This window comes from Arvicola amphibius, chromosome 14 (assembly GCF_903992535.2).
Source record: "Arvicola amphibius chromosome 14, mArvAmp1.2, whole genome shotgun sequence".
In the NCBI taxonomy this organism is placed as follows: domain Eukaryota; kingdom Metazoa; phylum Chordata; class Mammalia; order Rodentia; family Cricetidae; genus Arvicola; species Arvicola amphibius.
In genome coordinates this window covers 59,417,956-59,440,575 of record NC_052060.1, presented here as the reverse complement: position 1 = coordinate 59,440,575, position 22,620 = coordinate 59,417,956, and the positions used below count along the sequence as shown (strand labels likewise).

At 42.5% G+C, this 22,620-nt stretch overlaps 1 protein-coding gene across 1 annotated transcript in view; it reads left to right on the top strand.

Annotated features, from left to right (window-relative positions):
• LOC119800707 (serine/threonine-protein kinase TNNI3K) overlaps positions 1 to 22,620 on the top strand; it is a 227,596-nt gene that overhangs the window by 80,175 nt on the left and 124,801 nt on the right. Inside the window, exons 12-17 of the mRNA XM_038310871.1 lie at positions 10,338 to 10,424; positions 10,937 to 10,993; positions 11,912 to 12,004; positions 12,098 to 12,155; positions 12,259 to 12,453; positions 13,160 to 13,264. Of these exons, the coding sequence (XP_038166799.1) occupies positions 10,338 to 10,424; positions 10,937 to 10,993; positions 11,912 to 12,004; positions 12,098 to 12,155; positions 12,259 to 12,453; positions 13,160 to 13,264 (595 nt within the window). The remainder of the gene's footprint in view (positions 1 to 10,337; positions 10,425 to 10,936; positions 10,994 to 11,911; positions 12,005 to 12,097; positions 12,156 to 12,258; positions 12,454 to 13,159; positions 13,265 to 22,620) is intronic.

The window sequence follows — 22,620 nt, the reverse complement described above, 5'->3', positions numbered from 1 at the left end:
CCAGGACTCCCTCCTCCTCTTTCTACAATTCTGCCTGAAAGTGAAGTGATAGCAGTCCCTCTTGGGTTTGCTCTGCCCTTTCCCTGGGGTACAAAGGACTTGCATGAATCAATTTAAATTGTCCAGAAGAAATAGCCAGCAGCCTGCTTATGTTCAAATCCTCTGCCCTAAGCACCAGTATGGAAAAGCCATTGAAAAGATCTGCACATAATCCTACATCCATTGCATTAAAGATGAAACTGCCAAACGAAAAGATCTCAGCCAATTAGAATTGAACCTATAGTTCAATGGCTTGTGTGGCAGTTCAATTTGAAAAGGCTGCCTTTGACAAAGAATAGTACTCTTTTATGTCAGGCTGTTTGGGTCAGAAAATAACCCAAAGTAGACACAGAACTAATACCTTCTGATTGCTTTGGAGCTGACACCAGTTAAAGTAATTTACAGAGGCACCTTCCCCAATATTTAATTACCCACAATGCAATACTTATATATGGCAGAGGTGCCATAATTCACAGTGACAAGAAGCAGGGGTTGGAGAATTAGTAGTAAGTGAGCAAAACAATAAAAATAGAGGCTCCTGTCCTGAGATACGGGCTTTGTTTATTCCTTCTGACAGGTGGGGTACGGTGTGAATTATTTATAGTAAATGTGGTATCGTGTACTCTCTAACGGTAATAAAATCTCATAGTCATGAGTTCCTACAGATTCTAGCCCATAAAACGTAGCTGAGGGATGGAGGCTAGGGAAGAACAGCAGCAAGAAATGCTGGAAGCATGAGTCACTCTGCAAAGTTTCTCCAGTGCATAGTGAAGTCCGCAGGCCTTGTCTGGCCTCCCAGCCTCATCAATGCCCCCCTTTAATGTGTTGTTTTGTTACCTGTATACTCTATCTCTGCTTTCCATTCACCCTAAAACAATTCATCTCTAATACATAGCCAGCTTCTGTATAACAAGTTTTGGGGAGCTGTTGGTCTGCGTCTTCCAAAACAAGTTAAATTCAGTGGCCAACTCCTAACAGAAGTTCAGGGAAAGCTTGTTGAAGAAGCCATTAGACATAGCAATCTGTTCCATGCACCATCACTGGGGTCTCGTGAGAGATGTTTTTGGTATCTTATCACTATTCTGTTGCCTTTGTAGCTGTGTCTACCAGCAGGAGAGCTGACTTAACTGCAGAGTTCCTGTCAGCGTTAGCTTTAATTTTCAACTTGACACAGTCTGGAGTCTTCTGAGAGGAAAGTCTCTGGAGGAATTGCCTATATTAGATAGACCTGTGGGCATGCCAGAGGGCAGCCATCAGTGATGGATTGTGGCCTAGAAGTGCAAGCCAAGCAAACTTCTCCTCCACACATTGCTTTTCGGTAGATTGTTTCATCAGAGTGGCAGAAAGAACACTAGAATAGAAATAGGTTCCAGGCATGGAATGTGGCTGCCATGGACCATGCTGTTTTGCTGAAGGATTGTGGAAGTGTCTGCAACCCGGGAAAGACATGGAATGTTCAAAGCTCAATGAGTTTCTGCCATGAGGGCTTGAATGCTAAGAATGTAGAGAATGCAAACCACAGAAGCCGTGCTTGTGAGGTTTCATAGCACAGTCAGAGCAGAAGTCAGGAGGTAGCAGGCCTCTGTTGAGGGAACTCAATTAGTTTAGCCAATAACATTTGATTGACTTGCCACAGGCGTGGTTTTCTCTGAGTAGTGATCTGTTAAACCGGGGAAGGAGCACATGCTTGTTCTTTTGGTGTGATCAGAGCTGGAGCAAGCGGAGGAGAGGCAACTTGTAGTTGGTGCTCTTGACCCTAGGCACAACAGCAAGAGAGAGGGCAGCTGGATCAGCGGCAGCATCTGCTTTGTTCTGGATCTGTGCATTTGTCTTTTTATTGCATCCCTTAATAAACTGGCTAATAGGCTTTTGTGGGTTCTCGTTTCATGCTTTGCTGCCTTGCTCTCTGCCTTGATTCCAGGTTCAAGCTTAGCTGACTTCCCCATTCAGCCCAGGATTATTGCATTAAGAATGGTTGCACTCAAAGTGAATTAGGTCCTTCTGCACCAGCTGACAATCAAGACAATCCCCCACAGATGTGCCCATAGACCAATCTGAGCCAGGCGATTCCTCAAGGATAACTCTACGCGGTGCCAAGCTGACACAGCTACGACAGTCCTCATATTCAAGTAAACAAACAGTTGGACGGCCATTCTTACGCTGGCCAGAATCCTTTTCTCTCTTTGCTTAATCAACTCAACTCAGCATTCAGGTTCAGCTTGTAACTGATCCCATAGCCTTCCATGTGATATTCTCCCCAGCGCCCCTGCCACCTAAAATGGCTGAGGAAGTTCCCTCCTCCCCCTTACCAGCTACAACACTTGGGAAATTAGGCCCTGTACCTCCCCTGGGCATCACAGTAGAACTGGCCCTATTGATGGGGTGAGGGTGTACCAGCCCCAAGATTGTGAGTGTGGAGGATCTGGCCATAGGTAGTTCTTAAAATAATAGTCAGACACGAAATGGAAGCAGCATTCATTCAACTCCTAGCTGAGTAAGCAAGGATGGTGAGATGCTATAATAATGCTATAATAATATAAGGAGAGATGCTATGAGAAGATACAATTTTCTTCCTCAAGAGCCACAAAATCTCAGCTGTGTCCATGGCCATGATGCATTACTGGGCTGTTGCCCTATCATCTCTGGAGATGGATTTAGAGCCTCACACGTCTAGAAAGTAAAATAACTATGCAATAGGGTGAAAGTTAAGAAGATTGCCATCCCCCCTGACCCAGCACGAAAGCTCCAAAAGTGTCGCCTGTTGTTACAATGGAGCTACAGACACGCAGCCGGCCATCTGTTTAAGACATTTGAGTGTAGACACAAAAGTCTTAGCTATAGGAAAATGCTTATTTGATCCGTGGAAGATTGGTTATGTCTGAACACATTTGTCTTAGTGTGACTTGAGTGTCTGTCTGTCCACTGTCAAGGGTTCAGCTTGATGAGTCGATTGGTAATGTTCACAAGGGGATGTTTCTCCTTCACTCCTTTTGACCAGGGTTGTAGAGAACGCCCTGGCATTCACGGTCCCTTCCTTGGCCTGCTGAAGGTTTGTGAGAGCTCTTCTAGCAGGAGAATGTTTCCTACACTCGTGCCTCCAAGGCTGCCAGCAGGAGGAAGGTGAAGCAGGGAAGTTCTGCAGAGCAGAGGGACCTCTTGGCACCTCCCTGGCAGCCTCTGGCTTATCACCAGCCAGAACTCAGCCACTCATTAGGCTCTTGATGGAAAGTATTACAAAGAAAATGCCAGCAAATCGTGCCACTATGCTGGCAGGATATTGAAACTGCTCAGAGCAAGTGGAGTCCAGAGAGCTTTTACGGTGAGAGGGACGTGAAGGGTGGGATCCGCTGCTCTCACAGGCAGTTAGGATGCACGATGCTGCCTCCTGCTCCGTGGGGGAAGCACCTAGGTCCTCTGTTCTTCAGCAGAGTCAGTTCACAGAGGTCCCTGAGGGATGGGGAAGGGCGTGTGTGAGCCAGGTTCTGTTGTGCCTGTATACATGCTGGGGTGTGTGGGTGTGCATACATGCTGGGGTGTCGGGGGGGTCGTATCTCCTAGGGGATGCAAAAATAATGAAAAAATATTCTGGTTTGGTTCTGTTGTTTTATTTGTAATCCATAATGATAAAGTTACTAAAAGAAAGATTTTCAAATCATACAGGGTCACAGGGTCAAGGACAAATCTCAGACCCTATGAACATAGTGAGGGAGAGTTGATGTGATGATTTTATTCCGAATATATTGTCTTGGTTACTGTTTGATTGCTGTGAAGAGACACCATGACCGAGGTAATTTATAAAGCAAGGCATTTAAGTGGGGGCTTTGCTTACAGTTTCAGAGAGTGAATCTATTATCATCATGGCAGGGAGTGTGGCATCTGGCCGGCAGGCATGGTGCTGGAGCAGTAGCTGAGAGCTCACATCTGGTTGGAAAGTTGCAGGGAGAGAGAGAGAGAGAGAGAGAGAGGGGGGGGAGGAAGGGAGGGAGGGAGGAAGGGAGAGAGAGAGATCCTAGCAGAGGCCTTTGAAACCTCAAAGCCCAACCCAGTGGCAAACCTTCTCCAATAAGGACATATCTCTGACCAAACACTTTCCCTAACCAAGCATTCAAACGTAATCCTACGGAGGCTGTTCTCATTCAAACCCCACAATATCTGTTGCCATGGTCCTTCTTATGTGCTGAGGCTAAAGGGATGATGGAGAGAAAGGGACACTTGTGCTGAACACTGCAGCTCAGAAACTCCATCATCCGCATATGGAAGAAAGAAAATTCCCCAGGGACTCGCGAGGATGTGCCTGGCCACATGCCTGGACTGCAAGCAGACTGCCTTGCAGTTCAAAGGGATAATGAAGCTTGTTATTAGACAGCTTTGGAAGAAAAGTTTGTCTTGGCCCACTGACCCACAGTGCTCTAAGTGTACAGAAGGGAGACAGAAGAGGGCTCACAGGGGTATGCAAAAGACTCAGCTACACTGCTTTCTCTGAGGCTCTGGGAAGTAGATTTCAAGCCAGGGATTATGAATACACTATAAAAACAAGAAAGAAAAAGTAGGGAAACTGAGCACTTTGGACTTATCAACAAACACCATGAGTACCAAGGATCCGGCTGTCTCCTTTCCCCAAACCTGGCAGCATCAATGCAGGAATGGTACCCAGGTACTCATTATCCAAAACCAAGTTTCATCGTGGTGATGCAAGCCCTGCATGGACCAAGCCATCCCTAACCCCACACCTAGTTGCTTAATCTTTACACCAGTCTTACAAAGACATTTTGTTATTTCTACACTAAATATTAAGGTTGTTTTCTTTAACATGTGGGTAAATTAAAATGGACCTTTATTTCATGCCATGAACATTAATGCAATTCCACATGGGCTCGAGACACAAGACTCACAAAGCAGTAAAACTTTCAGAAGAAAACATGAGGAAGGTTTTCCTCACCGTGGTCTGAATAGCCTTCTTGGATAGGCCACGGAACACACAGATGACAAAGGACAAATAGGGTTGCAACAAGTGAAACCTCTTTTTTTCCCTGTGAAGTCACACTTATATTTTGTTCTATACTGATGTATAATATAAATTTATCTAAATGAAAATAAAACTTCAAAAAAGTTAATTTTGGCAGGCCAAGATGAAGTATATTACAGAATTGTACTAGAAGTACAATTACTAAATTTCCTCTCTCTCTCTCTCTCTCTCTCTCTCTCTCTCTCTCTCTCTCTCTCTCTCTCTCTCTCTCTCTCTCTCTTTCTCTCTCTCTGAGATACAGTTTCACTGAGTAGCCCTAGCTGTCCTAGAACTCACTCTACAGACCAGCCTTTAACAAAATCCAATACCCCTTCATGATAAAGGTCTTGGAGAGATCAGTGATACAGGCAACATACCTAAACACAATAAAGGCAATATACCACAAGCCAATATACCCATATCTATCCCCATGCACAAAACTCAAGTACAAATGTGTCAAAGACTTCAACATAAATCCAATTACACTGAACCTGATAGAAGAGAAAGTGGGAAGAAGCCTTGAACACATGGGCACAGGAGACTACTTCCTAAATATAACACCAGTACATAGACACTGAGAGCAATATTAAATAATAAATGGGACCTCCTGAAACTGAGAAGTTTCTGTAAGACAAAGGACACAGTAAATAAGATAAAATGGCAGCCTACAGAATGGCAAAAGATCTTCACCAACCTCATATCTGACAGAAGGCTGATCTCCAAAAAAGAACTGAAGAAACTAGACATCAACAAACCAAATAATCCAATTAAAAAATAGGGTACAGATCTAAACAGAGAATTCTCAACAGAAGAAAGTTAAATGACTGAAATACATTTAAGGAATTCTCAGCATCCTTAGCCATCTGGGAAATGCAAATCAAAATGACTTTGAGATACCTTCTTGTACCTATCAGAATGGCTAAAATTGAAAACCCTGATGGAAACTTATGCTGGAAAGGATGTGGAGTAAGGGGAACACTCCTCCATTGCTGGTAGTAATGCAAACTTGTACAGCCACTTTAGAAATCAGTATGGCGGTTTCTCAGAAAAGTGAGACTCAATCCACCTTAAGACCTAGCAATACCACTCTGGGGCATATACCCAAAGGATGCACAATCATACCACAAGGGCATTTGCTGAACTATATTCTTAGTAGCATTATTTGTAATAGCCAGAACCTGGATACAATCTATATGTCCCTCAACATAAGAATGGATAAAGAAATTGTGGTATATTTAGACAATAAAGTATTACTCAGAGGTAAAAACAAAACAATCCGGGCAGTGGTGGCGCACGCCTTTAACCCCAGCACTCGGGAGGCAGAGGCAGGCGGATCTCTGTGAGTTCAAAACCAGCCTGGTCTACAAGAGTGTGTGTGTGTGTGTGTGTGTGTGTGTGTGTGTGTGTGTATGTGTGTGTGCTTCCCTTCTTTTGATTTTTTCTGTTGTAAGATTAATTATTTACAACTCCTTAGGTTGAAGTTTTCTTTCTAGCACCTGTTGCAAGGATGGATTTATAGATAGATACTGTTTAAATTTGAAGTCATCATGAAATATCTTTTTTTCTCCATCTGTGAAGGTTGACAGTTTTGCTGGGTAAGGTAGTCTTGGCTGGGACCTGTTGTCTCTTAGAGTCTGCAGCACATCTGCCCCAGCCCTTCTGATTTTAGCATGTCCATTGAGAAGTCATGTGTTAATTCTGACATGTCTTGCTTTTATGTGTTACTTGGCTTTTTTTTCCCTTTTATCTTTTAATATTCTTTCTTTTTTCTGTATGTTTCGTATTTCAATTATTATGTGGCAAGGGTGTCTTTCATTGTCCAACATATTTGGTGTTCTGTATGGTCCTTATATCTTTATAGGCGTCTCCTTCTTTAGGTTAGGAAACTTTTTATTTATGATTTTGTGGAAAACGTCTTCTGAGCCTTTGAGATGAGTTTCTTCTCCTTTCTCTTAATAATAATTCTGATTATTCTTAGATTCAGTCTTCATAGTGTGCCAGATTTCCTGATGTTTTGTGTCAGGAAACTTTTAGATTTAACATTTTCTTTGAGTGACATATCCATCACATCTTCTACACTACAGACTTTCTCTTCCATCTCTTATAACCTGGTGAAGCTAACCTCTGCAGTTTCAGTCTGAGGTCCTAATTTTTCATTTCCCTAATTCCCTCAGTTTGGGTTTTCTTTATTGACCATACTTCTAATTTTAGTTATTAAGCAATTTTATATATTTTCTTACACTGTTTTGTTTTCCTGGGTTAAATTTCCTCTCTAAGGACCTCTAGCATATTCTTAAATGTTGCTTTAAGGTATTTTTCTTGTGCTTCAGCTATTTTAAAATATCCAGGGCCTGGTGTGGTAACATAGCTGGGCTCTAGTGGAGACATATTGTCCTAGCTGCGGTTGATCGTGGTTTTATGCTGTTTCTTGATGACTTGGTTTGGAACGATTGAAGGTTTAGGTGCTGGTTTCTGGATTTGTCTTCACTGGGTGAGAGTCTTGTTCCTTGGTTTCTGTTCCTCTCTGGATTTTGGAGAGTGTGATGACTGTGTGTTTCTTGTTTTCCTGGTCTGTTCAACTGGTGTGTTTCCAGGGAATGGCATGCTGGTTTTGGAGCCTGTGATGCTGGGATGAGTTAGAGGAAGGAAGATGAGAGAAGTCGTGATCTCTTGGGAATGAGGTCAGAGAGGAAAGGGAAACTAAAGCAGACCCCCAGCCGCAGAATTGAGAATGACACTCAGGGAATTGGATCCCAGGAACAGCAGAGCGGTGTGGGCCTACCCTCAGCCTGCTTGTTACCCTGGGAAGAGCAGCCCTCAGGCTAGAAAGGGTTACCTGCTGAAGTTGGGGTCTGGGATACCTTGACAAGTGGGGAATGGAGGTTAGGTGGGGATGATCTATGGGATCCATGGGAGATGTAAGCAGTGGGGGGGAGCTGCAGCTGGCCGTCTACTGCAGTGCTGGGCATGAGACTGCAGGATCCGGTCTGGAGGAGCAGAGAGACAGAAGCTGGCAGCCTCCTCGGTTTTCTGGCAGGTGTGCCTTGTGTTTCAGCAGGGTGTTCCCGCTGGAATTAGAGGGTACGGGATACAATCAATAAGCGGGCACAGAGAGTTTGGGAGAGGATGGTCCGAGGGATCTATTCAGGGGAAGGGAACTAGACAGCAGTTGGTGGTTCAGGGAAGGAGAGACAGGAGAGGGTCTGTGGGTAGACTACCTGGTGTTTCTGACAGGGCAGTCTTTTTTTTCTTTTTAAGTAAAGTAAGACATGGAACCACAGGAACTAGTTGTTCCAAAAATGACCAACACTGATCCTGTCTTTGTAAGCTCTGCATCAGGTGGTCCATGAAGGGCAGGCCTCTCATCAGCACCACCAAGGAGCTCATTAGAAAGCCACCAAGCATGTCCTAACACATAGCGTGTCACTCACAGGCTCTGTGTGTCCTAACACATAGCATGTCACTCACGGGCTCTGCATGTCCTACCACATAGCGTGTCAGTCACAGGCTCTGGGCATCTGTGCTCGCTTCATGTTCTGCGTGATGCGTTCTGGTGACCTAGGGGCCCCTTTACCCACTCTTTGTATCTCTCCTCGTCTGCCCAGAGGCACCATGCTCATCCACCTCTGCCCTGCTTCACACACAGGCCTCCTTTAGTTGTGAACAGGGCATGGTCTTGTCATGTCTGCTCCCAACTCAGAAATTTTACGTTATGTACTACCGGTTCCTATCGGGCTCTCGCTAGAAATGTGCTTCTTGGCTAACATCATTCGGGCTCTGAGGTTTCTCTGATCCCTGTCACACATGTCCAAGCAAACAAGTAATAATAACTAGGGCTGGTCTCATTGTTTCCACACAACTTGTATCTGTGGTGCTGGCCCTCATCATTTCGCCACAGCCTGTATCTGTAGTTTGGGAATATAGAAAACTCACAACAGATACCCTAGGTGCTAACATCTAGACAGCTAATATATAGATTTGCTTAGAAATTTCATTATTTGTATACATTATTGTTTGTTTTCTTTGAGGAGTCTGGATCTAGAAAGTTAGTTTCAGGAAAATGCCACAATGTTAGTAAGTGTGTTCACTTCTCCATCCTGTGTTCTTGGGCAGACCTTACTATTCACTGGGCTCTTTTAACAGGAAAACATGATAAGTGAGCTCTACTGTGGACTCCCTACATGTAAACTCATGTGTGCAAAGCCAATCCTAACTGTCAGGCATCTGTGATAGGAAAACATTTATGTGTCACAGTTTCTAAAGCTGGCCAATGGCACAGTGGATTCGATTGTGTCTCACGAGGCTCTGGTCAAGATCTTTAAGGTCAACTGTCTTCCTCTTTTACAAACTAGCCTCAGTAGATTATTTTCATAGTGAAAGCGTACAATGGTGTCAAGGTTCGATTCTATTGAAAATCAATGGTATTCTCTGAAAAGCATTTAACACTTTTTTAATCTTCTGCAAGAATAAGTGTTGGCACATTTAATAAGTCCAGAATGCTAGTGCTGGTGACTTATATTTGAAATGTGTCTCTCAGCCTTGTGACATTCCAGGATTGCTCATAAGGGTGATAGAGGAGCTTCCCAACCCCTCACATCTTAGAGCTCTGGGCATGAAGCTGGCAGCTGAGAGAGTAACCGTTTCCTATGATTTAAGGTATAGGCGTGGTAAGGTAATGGCATTACCTCTGTGCTCCCCGTGACTATTGTCACAAAGCCACAGTTGGGTGGAAGATGGATAGAAGATGCCAGTATAAGCAGCCATTCCCAATGACAGACTCACTGTGGAAGAGGAATACAGGCATCTATGGACAGCTTGCTGTCTCCACCACAGAAATCCATGCCATTATCTTAGTGCTGTGTTACTGGCATTACCAACCAAGTGCCATGCCCAGTCTCAGTGTGTGCCATTTTTTCTCAGTTACCTTATGTGTGTTTCAGACATTTAATCATGTTCTAACCCCATATTCTTACACCATTTCATATATGGTTAAGATTTCATCTATCTCACAGTTTCTGTAGCTATTTGTAAGAGGACTGCAAGGTCTTCTTACAAATAGGAGCAGAGTCCTGTATGCATTGTATTGCCTCTACCCACTGTAAACTATTAGGTGACAATCAGCACATTATTTTCAATGAATAAAATATTAAATCCATATTGCATTATATTACTTCCTGAGGAGTAACCTATGTCACAAATATTCTCCAGTTTTGTTTTTTGTTTTGTTTTGGGGGGTGCTTCTGCTGAATAAGCCAAGATGAAATTAAACTTCATTCTTTTTCTCTCCATGAAGGACATGATGCTATTGTCACACTCCTGAAGCACTACAAAAGACCTCAGGATGAGCTGCCGTGTAATGAATATTCTCAGCCTGGAGGAGGTACTCCTCTTTGCTATTGTGTTTTCATTGATGTGCAATATTGAATGCAACAGTACATGTGCATTGCTGTTACTGTCCATGAGAGTTGATGAAGGAGGATGTAGCCAAGAGATGAGACTCACTTCTGGAAAGTTTATATTTGGGTGAGGATACACAAAGAATAGTCACCATCATCATCCTGTAGTTCCTTCAAGCTTAGCCTTTCTTGAACTGAATGAACCCGGAGCTTTTCAACACTAGGAAGCCCAGGAAAGCAGAGAACAGTCATTTTCGATAATTTATTAAAACAAGGAAAGATAAAAATTACATCTGCTGCAGTCTTCTAAAACATAGTTAGAATCTTCTTGTGCAGATCTAGACAAACATGCACAGTGCAGCTTCCTACCCTAAAGGAGATTTGAACCTTAAGCTGCTTCCTTCGCCTTCATTGACTGCTTCGGTTTTATCTTGCTGAACATTAAGGAGAAAGAAATGATCTCTGCCTTCAACTCTGCTGTATAATTTGATTCTAGATGGCTCCTATGTGTCTGTTCCATCTCCCTTGGGGAAGATTAAAAGCATGACAAAAGGTACTTATCAATGGGAGGGTTGCTGTTTTGTTGCTGGGAGGGATTATTGCCTAACTATGACAACCATGTGTTGGATTTGGTTGTGAGCCATGACTACTTCACCAGTCTAAGCAATACCTCCTGTAGTCCATTCTTCTTATAATTAGACTTTGACTATACACTCTTTAGTCCACAGTTACAAAAACAGCAGGACATTCATGAGTACTAAAGAAAGCTCAGACAAACATAGTACAATTTATATGTTTACATTTTTAACAAAATATTAATTACAAATACTAATATTGTTAGAAGAATCGGAAATACATTTGTTTTAGGAAAGATTAAAATTAATAAATCATTATTTTTTTCAAATCTCTAAAATAATAGACACTCAGATACTTCTTTAAATGCATGCAGAATGTTGAAATTAACATCACTAAACCAGGAAAGTATAAAACACAATTTCATGACATTTTAATATTTAACCATTTGGAACTTGTAGTTTTAAAAGTCCTTATTGGTATGGGGTATTTTCTCAGATTGATTCCTATGCATACTACCTGCCATTTAATGGGTATCCCCTAAAGGTCCAGTTTGTCAATAGATATTTGATTTCCATATTGATGGAGGTTGAAGGGATTGCCTGGTTTTCTCAGGCTATGAAGCAAATGGCTTGTGTCCTCCAGCCATGTTAACTGATGACCAGATGAGCAATAAGCTCAGCCTTGATCACTGAGACTGAGCATCTGAGCCGGAAGAACATGGTTCTGGTAACGCAGGCCCTAGGAGTGCATGCGCTTAGGTCTTAGCCTCTCCAAGTGACAGATTCCAGTTGGGAGGAAGTGGTTGTGGAGAAGCCCCTGGCGTTGAGCAAGCCCGTTGTGTATTCACATCCACGTGTACACAGCCCCCACGTAAAAAGGCAATTACTGTTCGCAGAGAAAGCCGACGTTCTCCTCCTGAGGGCTGGATTGCCCTCCCGGTTCCATCTCCAGCTCTCTGAAATTGAGTTCCATGAGATTATCGGCTCAGGTAAGTTAAGAAACCAGAGCTCTGCTACAGTGTAGCAATCTCTAACTCGCCATGGCAAACAAACATTTACTAACTTCTCTTAAACAATTTTAGGTTCTTTCGGGAAAGTCTATAAAGGACGATGCAGGAATAAAATAGTGGCAATAAAGCGGTAAGTGGGCAGAGGAAAGAGATCTGCTTCGTGGGCTGGGAAGAGCAGGGGGCAGCCGCCCCAAACTGCTGTTGACAAGAACGTGTCTCCACTCTCGTCCCAGATACCGAGCCAACACCTATTGCTCCAAGTCAGATGTGGACATGTTTTGCCGAGAGGTGTCTATCCTCTGTCAGCTCGACCACCCTTGCGTGGTTCAGTTTGTGGGAGCCTGCCTGGATGACCCCAGCCAGTTTGCCATTGTCACGCAGTACATATCAGGAGGATCCCTGTTCTCCCTTCTTCATGAACAGAAGAGGTATTGAATCTGGTCCTTACTCACCTGATCTCAGCATGAGAAGCACCTTTGCCCCAACCCCATGGCATTGGACTTCTGACATCTCTCAGTGCTAACGAGTGCAGCATTTTAAACACAGCTGATCATTTATGAGGAATTCTTATATTTCAAGAAGTAAAATAAAGTGATTTCCTCACAGAAAGCCGAAGGTGGCAGATTCAAGGACTTTAAGTTGCTAACAGAAGCTTATAAATAGACTAACCTTGACATGACAACAAACTGGGTGTTTGGAAGCTCAGAATAAAACAATCATCTAGGCTCACAGTGCTGATCAGAGGAAGTTTTTTTTTTTTCTTGAAAAAAGAAAGCTTTTGTGCATGTCTAACCTGAGTTCGTGTTCTAGATCTCTATTGATAGTAACTAGGAAGTGATTTCCCTCAGTGGCTCCACAACATTCCATTTGTGTGTTCTTATCATGAATTTTTGTATGACACAAAGAAATTAGAAAATCAGGTACTCTATTTTTAAATGAATGCCTGGATTGACATCGAGCGAAGCAGTTCCCAACTGTGGAAAGCCTGTCAGGCTGAGGTTTTAGCTCTATCTTCAATGAATCAAAAATTAGATAGAGCTATAGAGAATAATCCTCATTCTGCTTTCTTTTGCAAGGCATGCTGAGTGTTGGCTTCAACCAGCTCATCTCTATCCCGTCTACTTTTTCCTCTAGGATTCTGGATTTGCAGTCTAAGTTAATCATCGCTGTAGACGTTGCCAAGGGCATGGAGTACCTGCACAGCTTGACGCAGCCAATCATACACCGCGACCTGAACAGGTACTTGGCTTTCCTAATGATGAACCTATGACTCAATAGCTAAGGAGAAGCCCAATGTGACCTGCCGAGGACATGGTTTGGATTTATCTTAGATCAGAGTTTTCTTCATACTCGGAAAAGGACAAGGCCACAGCCATTGTCTCATAGACATATGAAACTGTGACTGCTGTCTCAGGGACCGTCTGAATCTATGGAATGTCCAGAAATATGGTGCTGTGTGTTAAGATATGGGATGTGGTAATGTTTTTGTCAAGAATAACTGTGGCTCACAGAAGTCAGTAAGTGCTGGTCATACTGACACAATACTCTAGGCTGCCAACCAGACAGATGCCCAGCACCTGTGTTTATCTACAGTGCTTGGGATTTGATAGCGATAATTACAAATAAGTTGCAAATAAGATTTACTTACCTGATGCATTACAATGGCTACCATATTTTATAATTTTATCATTTGGTTTATTACAAAACACTTATTGTAAAAACAATAAGCATGCTATGCTGTCAGAGGCCGCATGAGTCTTGTATCGACTGCATCTCTTAGTTCTGTCATTGGGCCATACATATGGGCTAACCCATACCACTGAGAGCTGTGCATGGGCACACACTGTGACAAAAATCTCCTAAACACATTGGCAGCCACTGCCTGCTGCTAGGCAAGCATGTGATTGGAATTCTCAGGCTAGTGGTGGGGTCAGCGAGTAACCTCAGTACTACAAAGGGTGTCCCCATCTCAGTCAGACAAAGCTGGGGATGAAAGGGTCTTAACTGGCATGCCCCTTTGTGCTGCTGTTTTGGTTTTGGGGGGAGTCTAGTAAATTCAGCCAAACCACAGAAGGATACTTACCTACTTTTCATGCAAAAGGCTTTAATGTTGAATAGAGCCTGAGACAAATATAGAATCAATGTTCTTCACAGAACTGGGACCCCTCAAGAGGTTTCAATGCTTTCCTTAAACAGTGAAAACTTTCTCTAAGTAAGGTCTTGGTATAAACCAAGGCTACTATACAAAATAGAGCAGTTTTGTCTGAAGATTGAATGTTGGGGTGAAAAACTTCGCCTACCTGTTTCTCAATGCCAAGGCATCAGATCTACAGTCACATTGGTGGAACCCCCAGGCTGCTGTGCAGACAAGTAGACAGTCACTGGTCTATTCTATAACAACAAATCCCACTTCTTGACTGTGAACGCAAGTCCTATGAATCCTGGATATCATTTAACTTTTAAATATTAAGGAATTACTTTATTTAATCACTTGATCAACAACGCCATGGATGTGGGCTGTGCTGACAGCAGGTTACATTTGGTGCATCTCCATGTGTAAAATGAAACTTACACACATCCTACACTCCAACTTCCCAGGAGACTTCGCATCACAACAGAGACAAAAAAAAATTGATTATCCAAATATATTTTAAGCAAGGCAAATATATTTAGCAGCAAGTTCTATAAAATACAAGTAGTGAAGTTTTCTATAAAATTCAAGAAAGAATGTTAATCAGCTCAGAGGCATTTCGCGATAGCTCCGTGGATGAAGTGAAACACCGCTCTTTCCCTAGGGATGAGTTTAAAAGGGCATCCCAAGGGTAGGGAGAGACTTATCAGATAGAGGTCAAAAGATTAAACATATGGAGCCGGGCGGTGGTGGCGCATGCCTTTAATCCCAGCACTCGGGAGGCAGAGGCAGGCAGATCTCTGTGAGTTCGAGGCCAGCCTGGTCTACAAGAGCTAGTTCCAGGACAGGCTCCAAAGCTACAGAGAAACCCTGTCTCGAAAAACCAAAAAAAAAAAAAAAAAAAAAAAAAAAACTTAAAAAGAAAGATTAAACATATGTATAGGACCTATAAGTCACTCCATTTTGGTGTACAAAATAAATGAAGGCACACATGTGTGTGAGGTCCAAGGCTGAACACTGAACACTGGGAAGGACGTAGAGAAAAGTGGCCCTGGAAGAAATAAACCAGCACATGCTGGACGAGGAAAACTGGTTCGGTGCTCTTATGTGTGTGAGGAAGAGCTCCTAGCTTGTTTCTGCTGCCATCACAAACCCGGGGTTCTGCTGTGAAAAGACCAACCCGTGTCTGCTGGATTCTCCACGAGGATTCAGACGAGAGCCTGATGAGACAGTTGCTGCAGCTGTCCAGGCTAGAAGCTCATTAAGAAGAGAGCAGCAGTAGTGGGAAATGAGGAGTGGAAAGACCGACATGAAAACCAGGAAAGAGAAAATGGCCCAAGCAGAGTTGGGAGAGTCTAATATTGTCTGCAAATAGTGTGAGAGTTTACTTATCATTTCTCAGTTTTAAACTAGCAGTCATGGTTTCCTTATTAGTTATTAGTGCTTCTTCTTTGCCTTTTCAAGAAATTTTTGCCAATAAACATGTTTATTCTTTGAGCTTTAGTAACAATATTTAGGGGAAAGATTCCAATGTCAAATGACACTTAATTAACTGGGAACGTTGGGCATGGAGGCTCTCACATTCTGTTCCTATCATCTGTTCCTGTCACCTTGCATGAAAGCAGAGCAAAAGTAATGACTGCCGATTTTTTCCAGCAACAACCTTCATTCCCAAAGTTTATTCTTGTTAATAAGTGTAAGTAGTTACCATCAGTTACGGAGCAGGACCAAAGAAATAAACATTGGATAGATATAAAAATGAAACATTTATTATATAAGAGAAACCAACTTATTTTGCCTATCATCTAACCATAGAGTTTAATTTTTCCAAAGCTCTTCTAGTTTTATGAAACACCTAACTACTGCATCTATTTTTGCAAACTGTATTCTACCCATCTTCAACCAATTACAACAATAAAACTTTCATTTCTTTTATATACATGGATATATATATATATATATATATATGTATATGACTCAAAGTCACATGCTTCATACACCATAGGGACTTACTACAATCCGTTTATATATACAATAAGTCTTACACGAAGGAAGCAACCAAAGTCTCCACTTTGGGTAAAAGATGACTGGGTACCAAAATGATCTGAAAGCAGCTTTCAAGAGAATTTATGCAAGTCAATGAGCACAGTGCAGTAAAAAGCTTGCTGAGGATGCAAAGCTAGAAAAACAGGTCTGGATCTTTCCTGAGAATCCGGTGCTCAGAATGTCTCCCTGAAGCAGGCAGAGGGAGCTCAGATGCCAGTCTGCCTTTGGATTGGTGTGAGTGTTGATTGCTTATGGTTTTATCTCCTCAACTGCTTCAGACATCACAGAGTTTCAGGGTCAGAGATCCTGCTCTCTCCCTGACCTACTGAGATCACAGCCTTGTATTCATACGTGGATGTTGCTCAATCAATGTATATTTAGAGAAATTCTTGGGGCATTTGTAACAAGGATGCCACTGTAGTTAAACAAAAGAGGTTTTGTAAAAAGTGTAGAGGCTCAATTTATATAGTTATACTGACTTCTGGGGTCTTGAGGAGTCACGCAATGGCTTTTATACCTGTAAAGGAAGGTAGGTATAGGAGACAGCTGACCAGCCTGCAAAAAGGGGACACTTGTATAGTGGTGATGGAGGTTGTTACATGGCAAAAGAAAAAAAAAATAAAGGTCTCGCTGGAGCTTTTTATTATACACTTGACATTAATTTTAGTCTTCTATATATTCTAAAGAGAAGGTTCACGTGATGAGCAAAACAGGTATTTTTCCAGTAAATATGAGAACGAGGAAGGGGTGAGCTACCATCCTGCAGTGCACAGGAGGGATCTGCCAAGAAGAGCCGTGCTCTCATGGCGTCTGTAGTATTATTTACCCCATTGTATGGGCCATGACCTGCTCAGCACAGCCTTCACACTGCATTGTAATGGAGTAGAGAGTCATGGCAGAGGACAGAGAGAGAATGCTTGGGAGTGATGGTATTTGTTGGGATTAACCTTAGTTATCAAATGGTACCACCTAAAATTAGCTGAGGAGAAACCAGCGAGGATGGTCTACGTCCTCTGGTCTGTGGGTGGATCTCTGGGGATTGACTTAGCAAACCAATAGGGAAGATGCAGTCCCCTGCGAGCAGTCCATAACGTTTAGATACTTCTAAACTGCTCACAGGTTTATTCACGAATGCTCTCATTGCATAAGGGTCAACTTAAACCGTAACCCAATTTACATATTCATTTCCTGAAGTAAGTGCTGTAAGGTCACAATGTCAGCTAAGGGCTTTAAAACATTTGGCTTGTCTGTTCTCTTGGAAAAGAATATTTCTAACATATTAGAAAATGGTGACATCATTGCAAATAGATGTCCATTAAATGGGTGGTCTTCTCTCCGGGTAAGTCTACTGCAGCATTTTACAGCACCATAGGAACTGAATAGTGACACCTGGCTTCACAGTGGCCATATGAATGTACTATATGAGTATATACTATAAATAGATGATGATAGATAGATAGATAGATAGATAGATAGATAGATAGATAGATGATAGATAGATAGATAGATAGATAGATAGATAGATAGATAGATGATACATAGATAGATAGATGATAGATAGATAGATGATAGAAAGATAGATAATAGACAGAAGATGGATAGACAGAAAGACAGATACATAGACCTATGTATACATTTTGTATACTATTAAGCACTATACAGATATGCATCTTGTTCTTATTACCTCATTTATTCCCTTATATAGGAAAGGAAGGGGATTATAGAAGAGCGCCGTTAGGTTCTATATTGTGATGCATGCCTGTAATATCAGGTCCTAGGAGGTGGCTGTGGGATTATATTAGAGGTCTAGGCTGTACAGTTTCACTACCTATTGAGACCCTGTCTCAAGTGAAACGGAATGAAACAAGACAAAAACTTAACATGCATCATGCTTAACAAATATTTCCTTTCATAAAGTAAAACTAAGTAGTCTTCAGTGTAATTCTGAGGACTCTGCTAGTATTTTGAGAACCAGCTTATTCCAGTAAATATGATGGAAAATAATTACAGATAATTTAAAAACAGAAAAACTTTTTTGGTGATGAGTGACAGGTAATTTAAAAAGACAAGCCTGGTTAAGGGCTAAATGGATTTTAATTTTGAAGATGACATTTAAATAAATTAGCGAAGATTTTAGGAAATAACAAAGAAAAAACGGAGAAATTTTAATAGTTGTTTTTAACTTGACATGTGCATTTGCCTTTCAATTGAATACAAAATGTAAAACTGCAATTAAAAAACACAACAGTCAAACAAAGTGATTTATTGTTTTTCTAATTATCCATCAGGCATGGTTCCTGTTTGCAGGGATAGAGTCTGAGTGCCTGCCCATTGCAGTGTGTGGTGATACAAAAAGATCTTAGCACTTGTTGGTCAATGCTGTCTCGAGAACTTTAATGCCTACATAGAGACCAAAGACACGATTCAGCTGCAACATCTCTGAAGTCCACAGGAAGCTGTAGACATTAGGAAGCTGCTGACAGCTCTGGGTTTGTGGTTGTCTAGTTTAAATCTGTTATCACAAGTTTTTTAAACATTTTTTTTCTAATCCTTTCCACTTTTGAACTGCACAACAAATGTTTTTTGAATGTTTGAAATTACCTACGGCTTGTGTTATGCTGTGTGTGAGAATAATGGGCTCAAGAAGTTTTCTAGAAGAGTTTAGAACTTAAATGAATATATCCCACATGTATGAGTATCATATGGAGTCCCAGACTTTAAGATAGACTTGGAAATTTCAACCATAGAATGGGCTGATTATTAATGCCTCAGGATGAGCTTCAGGCTGGGCAGGTTTGAGGAAGACCAATGACTCATCCGTGATCACACAAACTTTGCAATATGGGACTTTGGAAATTATTGTGCTAAATAAAATATAGTTATTTGTTCATCCTATCAAGATTAATAAAGAAGTCAGATATGTGTGAGTCCTTGCTCTGTGGGCCAGAGAATAGGTGCCAAGACTCGTCAGTTTCTAAAGAAGGTTCAAAGCCTACACTGTGGATGCTTAGGTATAGTCCCTCATTTCTGAGTGACAGCAGTTTCCAAGGACTGTGTATTCTTCACAAGCAGCCAAAACGGAGGAAGTGTTCCCATCTCAGACATAATTCATGGATATGTTCAAGGTCACAGACCACAGAAGAATGCAGAATCTGATGATGATTGAATACATCTATGCATAGAACAGAAGAATTTCAGGCTTATGATGTCCCAGAGTTTGGAGCAGTAGCAGGGAGTTTACCAGTTTAGGAGTCTTTGCTTGGAAATCCAAGCACAAAGTGCCCAAATTAGCATATGTGAGAGTCTCAGGTCTAAAGCTTTGGGATTCTGGAGTGTTTGGGATTTCAGACTTCCCGCTTAGGGATGCTCAGTGTGCAATAGATCCATGTGCATTTAAAACCTGTATATATGTACACATATGTATTGTGTATCCATTAGCACTGAACATATATAGTCCTGGCTTGCTGTGGTGAGTGTGGCTCTGCACCTTCCTGTAAACATCATGATATCATTTGTCTTGTCTACTAGACAAAACTCCACTGCGCATAGGTAACATGCTTTTTTCCCCATTCGTCTTCTAATCCAATTATTGTTAGGTTTGAAACATAAAACTGGCTTTGGGAAAGCGGGGACATATGTTCCTGGACCAGAACATGGTCCAAGCAGTAAAGTGCATGACCGGCTGAGTGCAAGAGCGTGAGTGGCCCTGTTCAGATTAAGAGTCAGTCACACATCGAAACAGCCCACATTGGACAAGATATACAAACATGCTTTTCATCTTTAAGAGCAAAAATTGAAGTACAGACTATGACTTTACCATTCAGAGGGCCTCACCGTGTCACACACAGAAGAAGGGTACCTCAGCCCTCCTGCACAACGAACCATTCTCTCCTCTGTGTGAACTCACTCAGTCTTGGTTGCCTGGCTTCCACTCTAACACGGAGACTTTGGAAATCTATCCATTTGTCCTCAGCTCACAGAACTTGCAGAGAAAAACATGATTTTCTTTTGACTCTGCAATTCCTACCCATTACCTAACAGAAGTCCTCCACCTGTCTCACCCCGCCTTCAGGCGGATGCCCCGCCCACCACAGTCCTCATGGCTCAGTTACGGAGGGAGGCCAATTAAGTCACAAGTACCCACAGCACGTTTCCTCTGGCTTTAGCTTCCCTAACTAGGAACAGCTTTGCAGCCTGACTCCCAATTTCCCGACTGCACTGGCTTAACGCACAAGGCCTGAGCAGATACTTCTCTGTGCATTCCCAGAAATAAATAAAATGTCCTCTGAGGGCCACTAAAAATCCTTCCTCTCTTACCTGCCCCCATTAGAATGATTCATTTAATCTTGACTGCGCTCACCAGTTCTAAAAATAGTTCTCTTATGTAACACCTCACTAAGTAACTTCCATTCAACATTAAACCCCTTCAAATCTGAGGGGTCATTTTGATGTCAGCATTCATCTGTTGTTCGACCAGCGGCTGTGGTCAGGCCTGCCACAGTGGATCTCTTGACTGAGTGGCATCAGAACCTGTATATCCTTTCCACTTAGATCCTGATTCCCACACTCAAAGGTAGGTTTAAAGCCACATGTGAGAGACTTGAGTCTTTAATAGAGCACAGAAATTTCTGAGCAGGAACTCTAAGATGCAAAAATCCACATTTTGTTTGACAGAAAATTTCAGAGCTGGTTTTCTAAGTTGTTTGTTTTGCTCCTTTTCCTTAAGACAACATAACCACACCCTGAGGACTTCGAAGCCAGAGTGCAGGGGTGCTTTCCCTTCTTGGAATCGTATTTCCTCCCCTCACTGAAGAGCGGAGTGTGAAGAGGTTGAAGGGTGCCTCTTCTGCCGCGTTTCCCTAGGCTGCTGCTGGGCTCACTGACCTGCAGTTTTCTCCTGTGGCTGGCTCCCTGTTTGGCTGTCTTCCATTCTTCAGATCCCTGCCTGTACAAAGGAGGCTTTTGAAAATGTCAACAAAAGCTTCCCTCTGTCTGGCCTCATTTCTCTCTGCCCTTGTTTCTTAGGAGACTCGGTGGACACCTGCTCGGTGCCTTGTCGATTTCCTGAGCAGCTAACCTTTCAGTAACGATGCTAACGCTGCCTCTGGCATCTCTGCCTTTCCAACCTGATCGTTTTCAACCTCCACACGCTCAAATGTGTTAATGTTGGATTCTTAAGATGCTAAAGGTCTGGTACAATGTGTGGAAAGACCCAGAGTCAGAATTAATAGTTAAAAGCAGGGGGACACTTGATAACTGGGTAATTCTTTCCACCTGACCATATTTCCAGTAGCTACTCTAGCATGAATTTGACAGACAGATGCCAGTCAGTGTGCGTGTAAATAATCCCATCTCACAGAATCTTCTCTCGCCTGTGTCAATGAAACGTTCCTTCTCATTACTTTCAGGTAACAGTTATATGGCTTCTTGGATTTAAATGAAAGAATACATTAGCAATCATTATCATCTTCCTGGAAGAATATTTTACTATTTAATAAGGTTTAAAAATGATTATACTTTAATTTTGTATGAGGGAGTGCACACGCTGCAATGCGTGTGTAGATACCAGGGTACAGTCGCGGGACTCAGTTCTCTCTTTCCGCAGAGAACTCAGCCTCACCTCCGTGCTGAAGGTGGATGGTGCTGAGGTAACCAGACAGTGCAGGGACAGCATGCTACTTCTCACAAAGGCTTATTGATACCTGCAGCAGCTGAGGAGAAGATCAGGGCAGCCTCACAGGACACTCGCAGCTCTTGAATGCTGCGGTGACAGTCTTCATATCAATTACATTTGATGCCTTTCCATGAAGAGTTGTACTCCCAGTCACTAGACCCTCCTCACATCAGGGCTTTGAACCCCTCCAGAAGTTGGTGAGCGGCACTCGGTGCTATGGATGAAATAGCCAGGACTCTTGTGATGTTGGCCTTCTCTACCTTGGGGAGGGAAATCCTCTGTCTGAATTCTTAGAGTAGCAGCCTGCTTTCATTAGTCCATTCAGAGCAAAGGGTCAGGGTTCTTGGGTGACCCCTTTCTTTGAGATTGGAGCACATTTTAATAGACTTCTACTGTGTGTGGTCTCAGGAAGCTTCACCCTCCAGAGGCCTCCTGACTCAACAGGGCTTTTGAAGGGAGGTAATGATCACAGACATCTTCTAATTCTTTCACTTTCTTTAGCTTCTTTTTCTCATTTCACATAAAGAATAAGGAGACACTAATCCTTCTGTCGGATGTGCGTGGCCTTGCGGGCAGACATTTCACACTGAACTCTTATTAACCTTGACAAAGTTCCTTTTGTACCCTAAATATGAAACTAATGAGCTGTTAATCACCAAGTAACTTCTTCAGCTCTGGAATGGCAGAGAGAAAGTCTAAGAATTTCCTCACGGCTTCAACTTTCGTCTTTTTGGCGTGGCTACA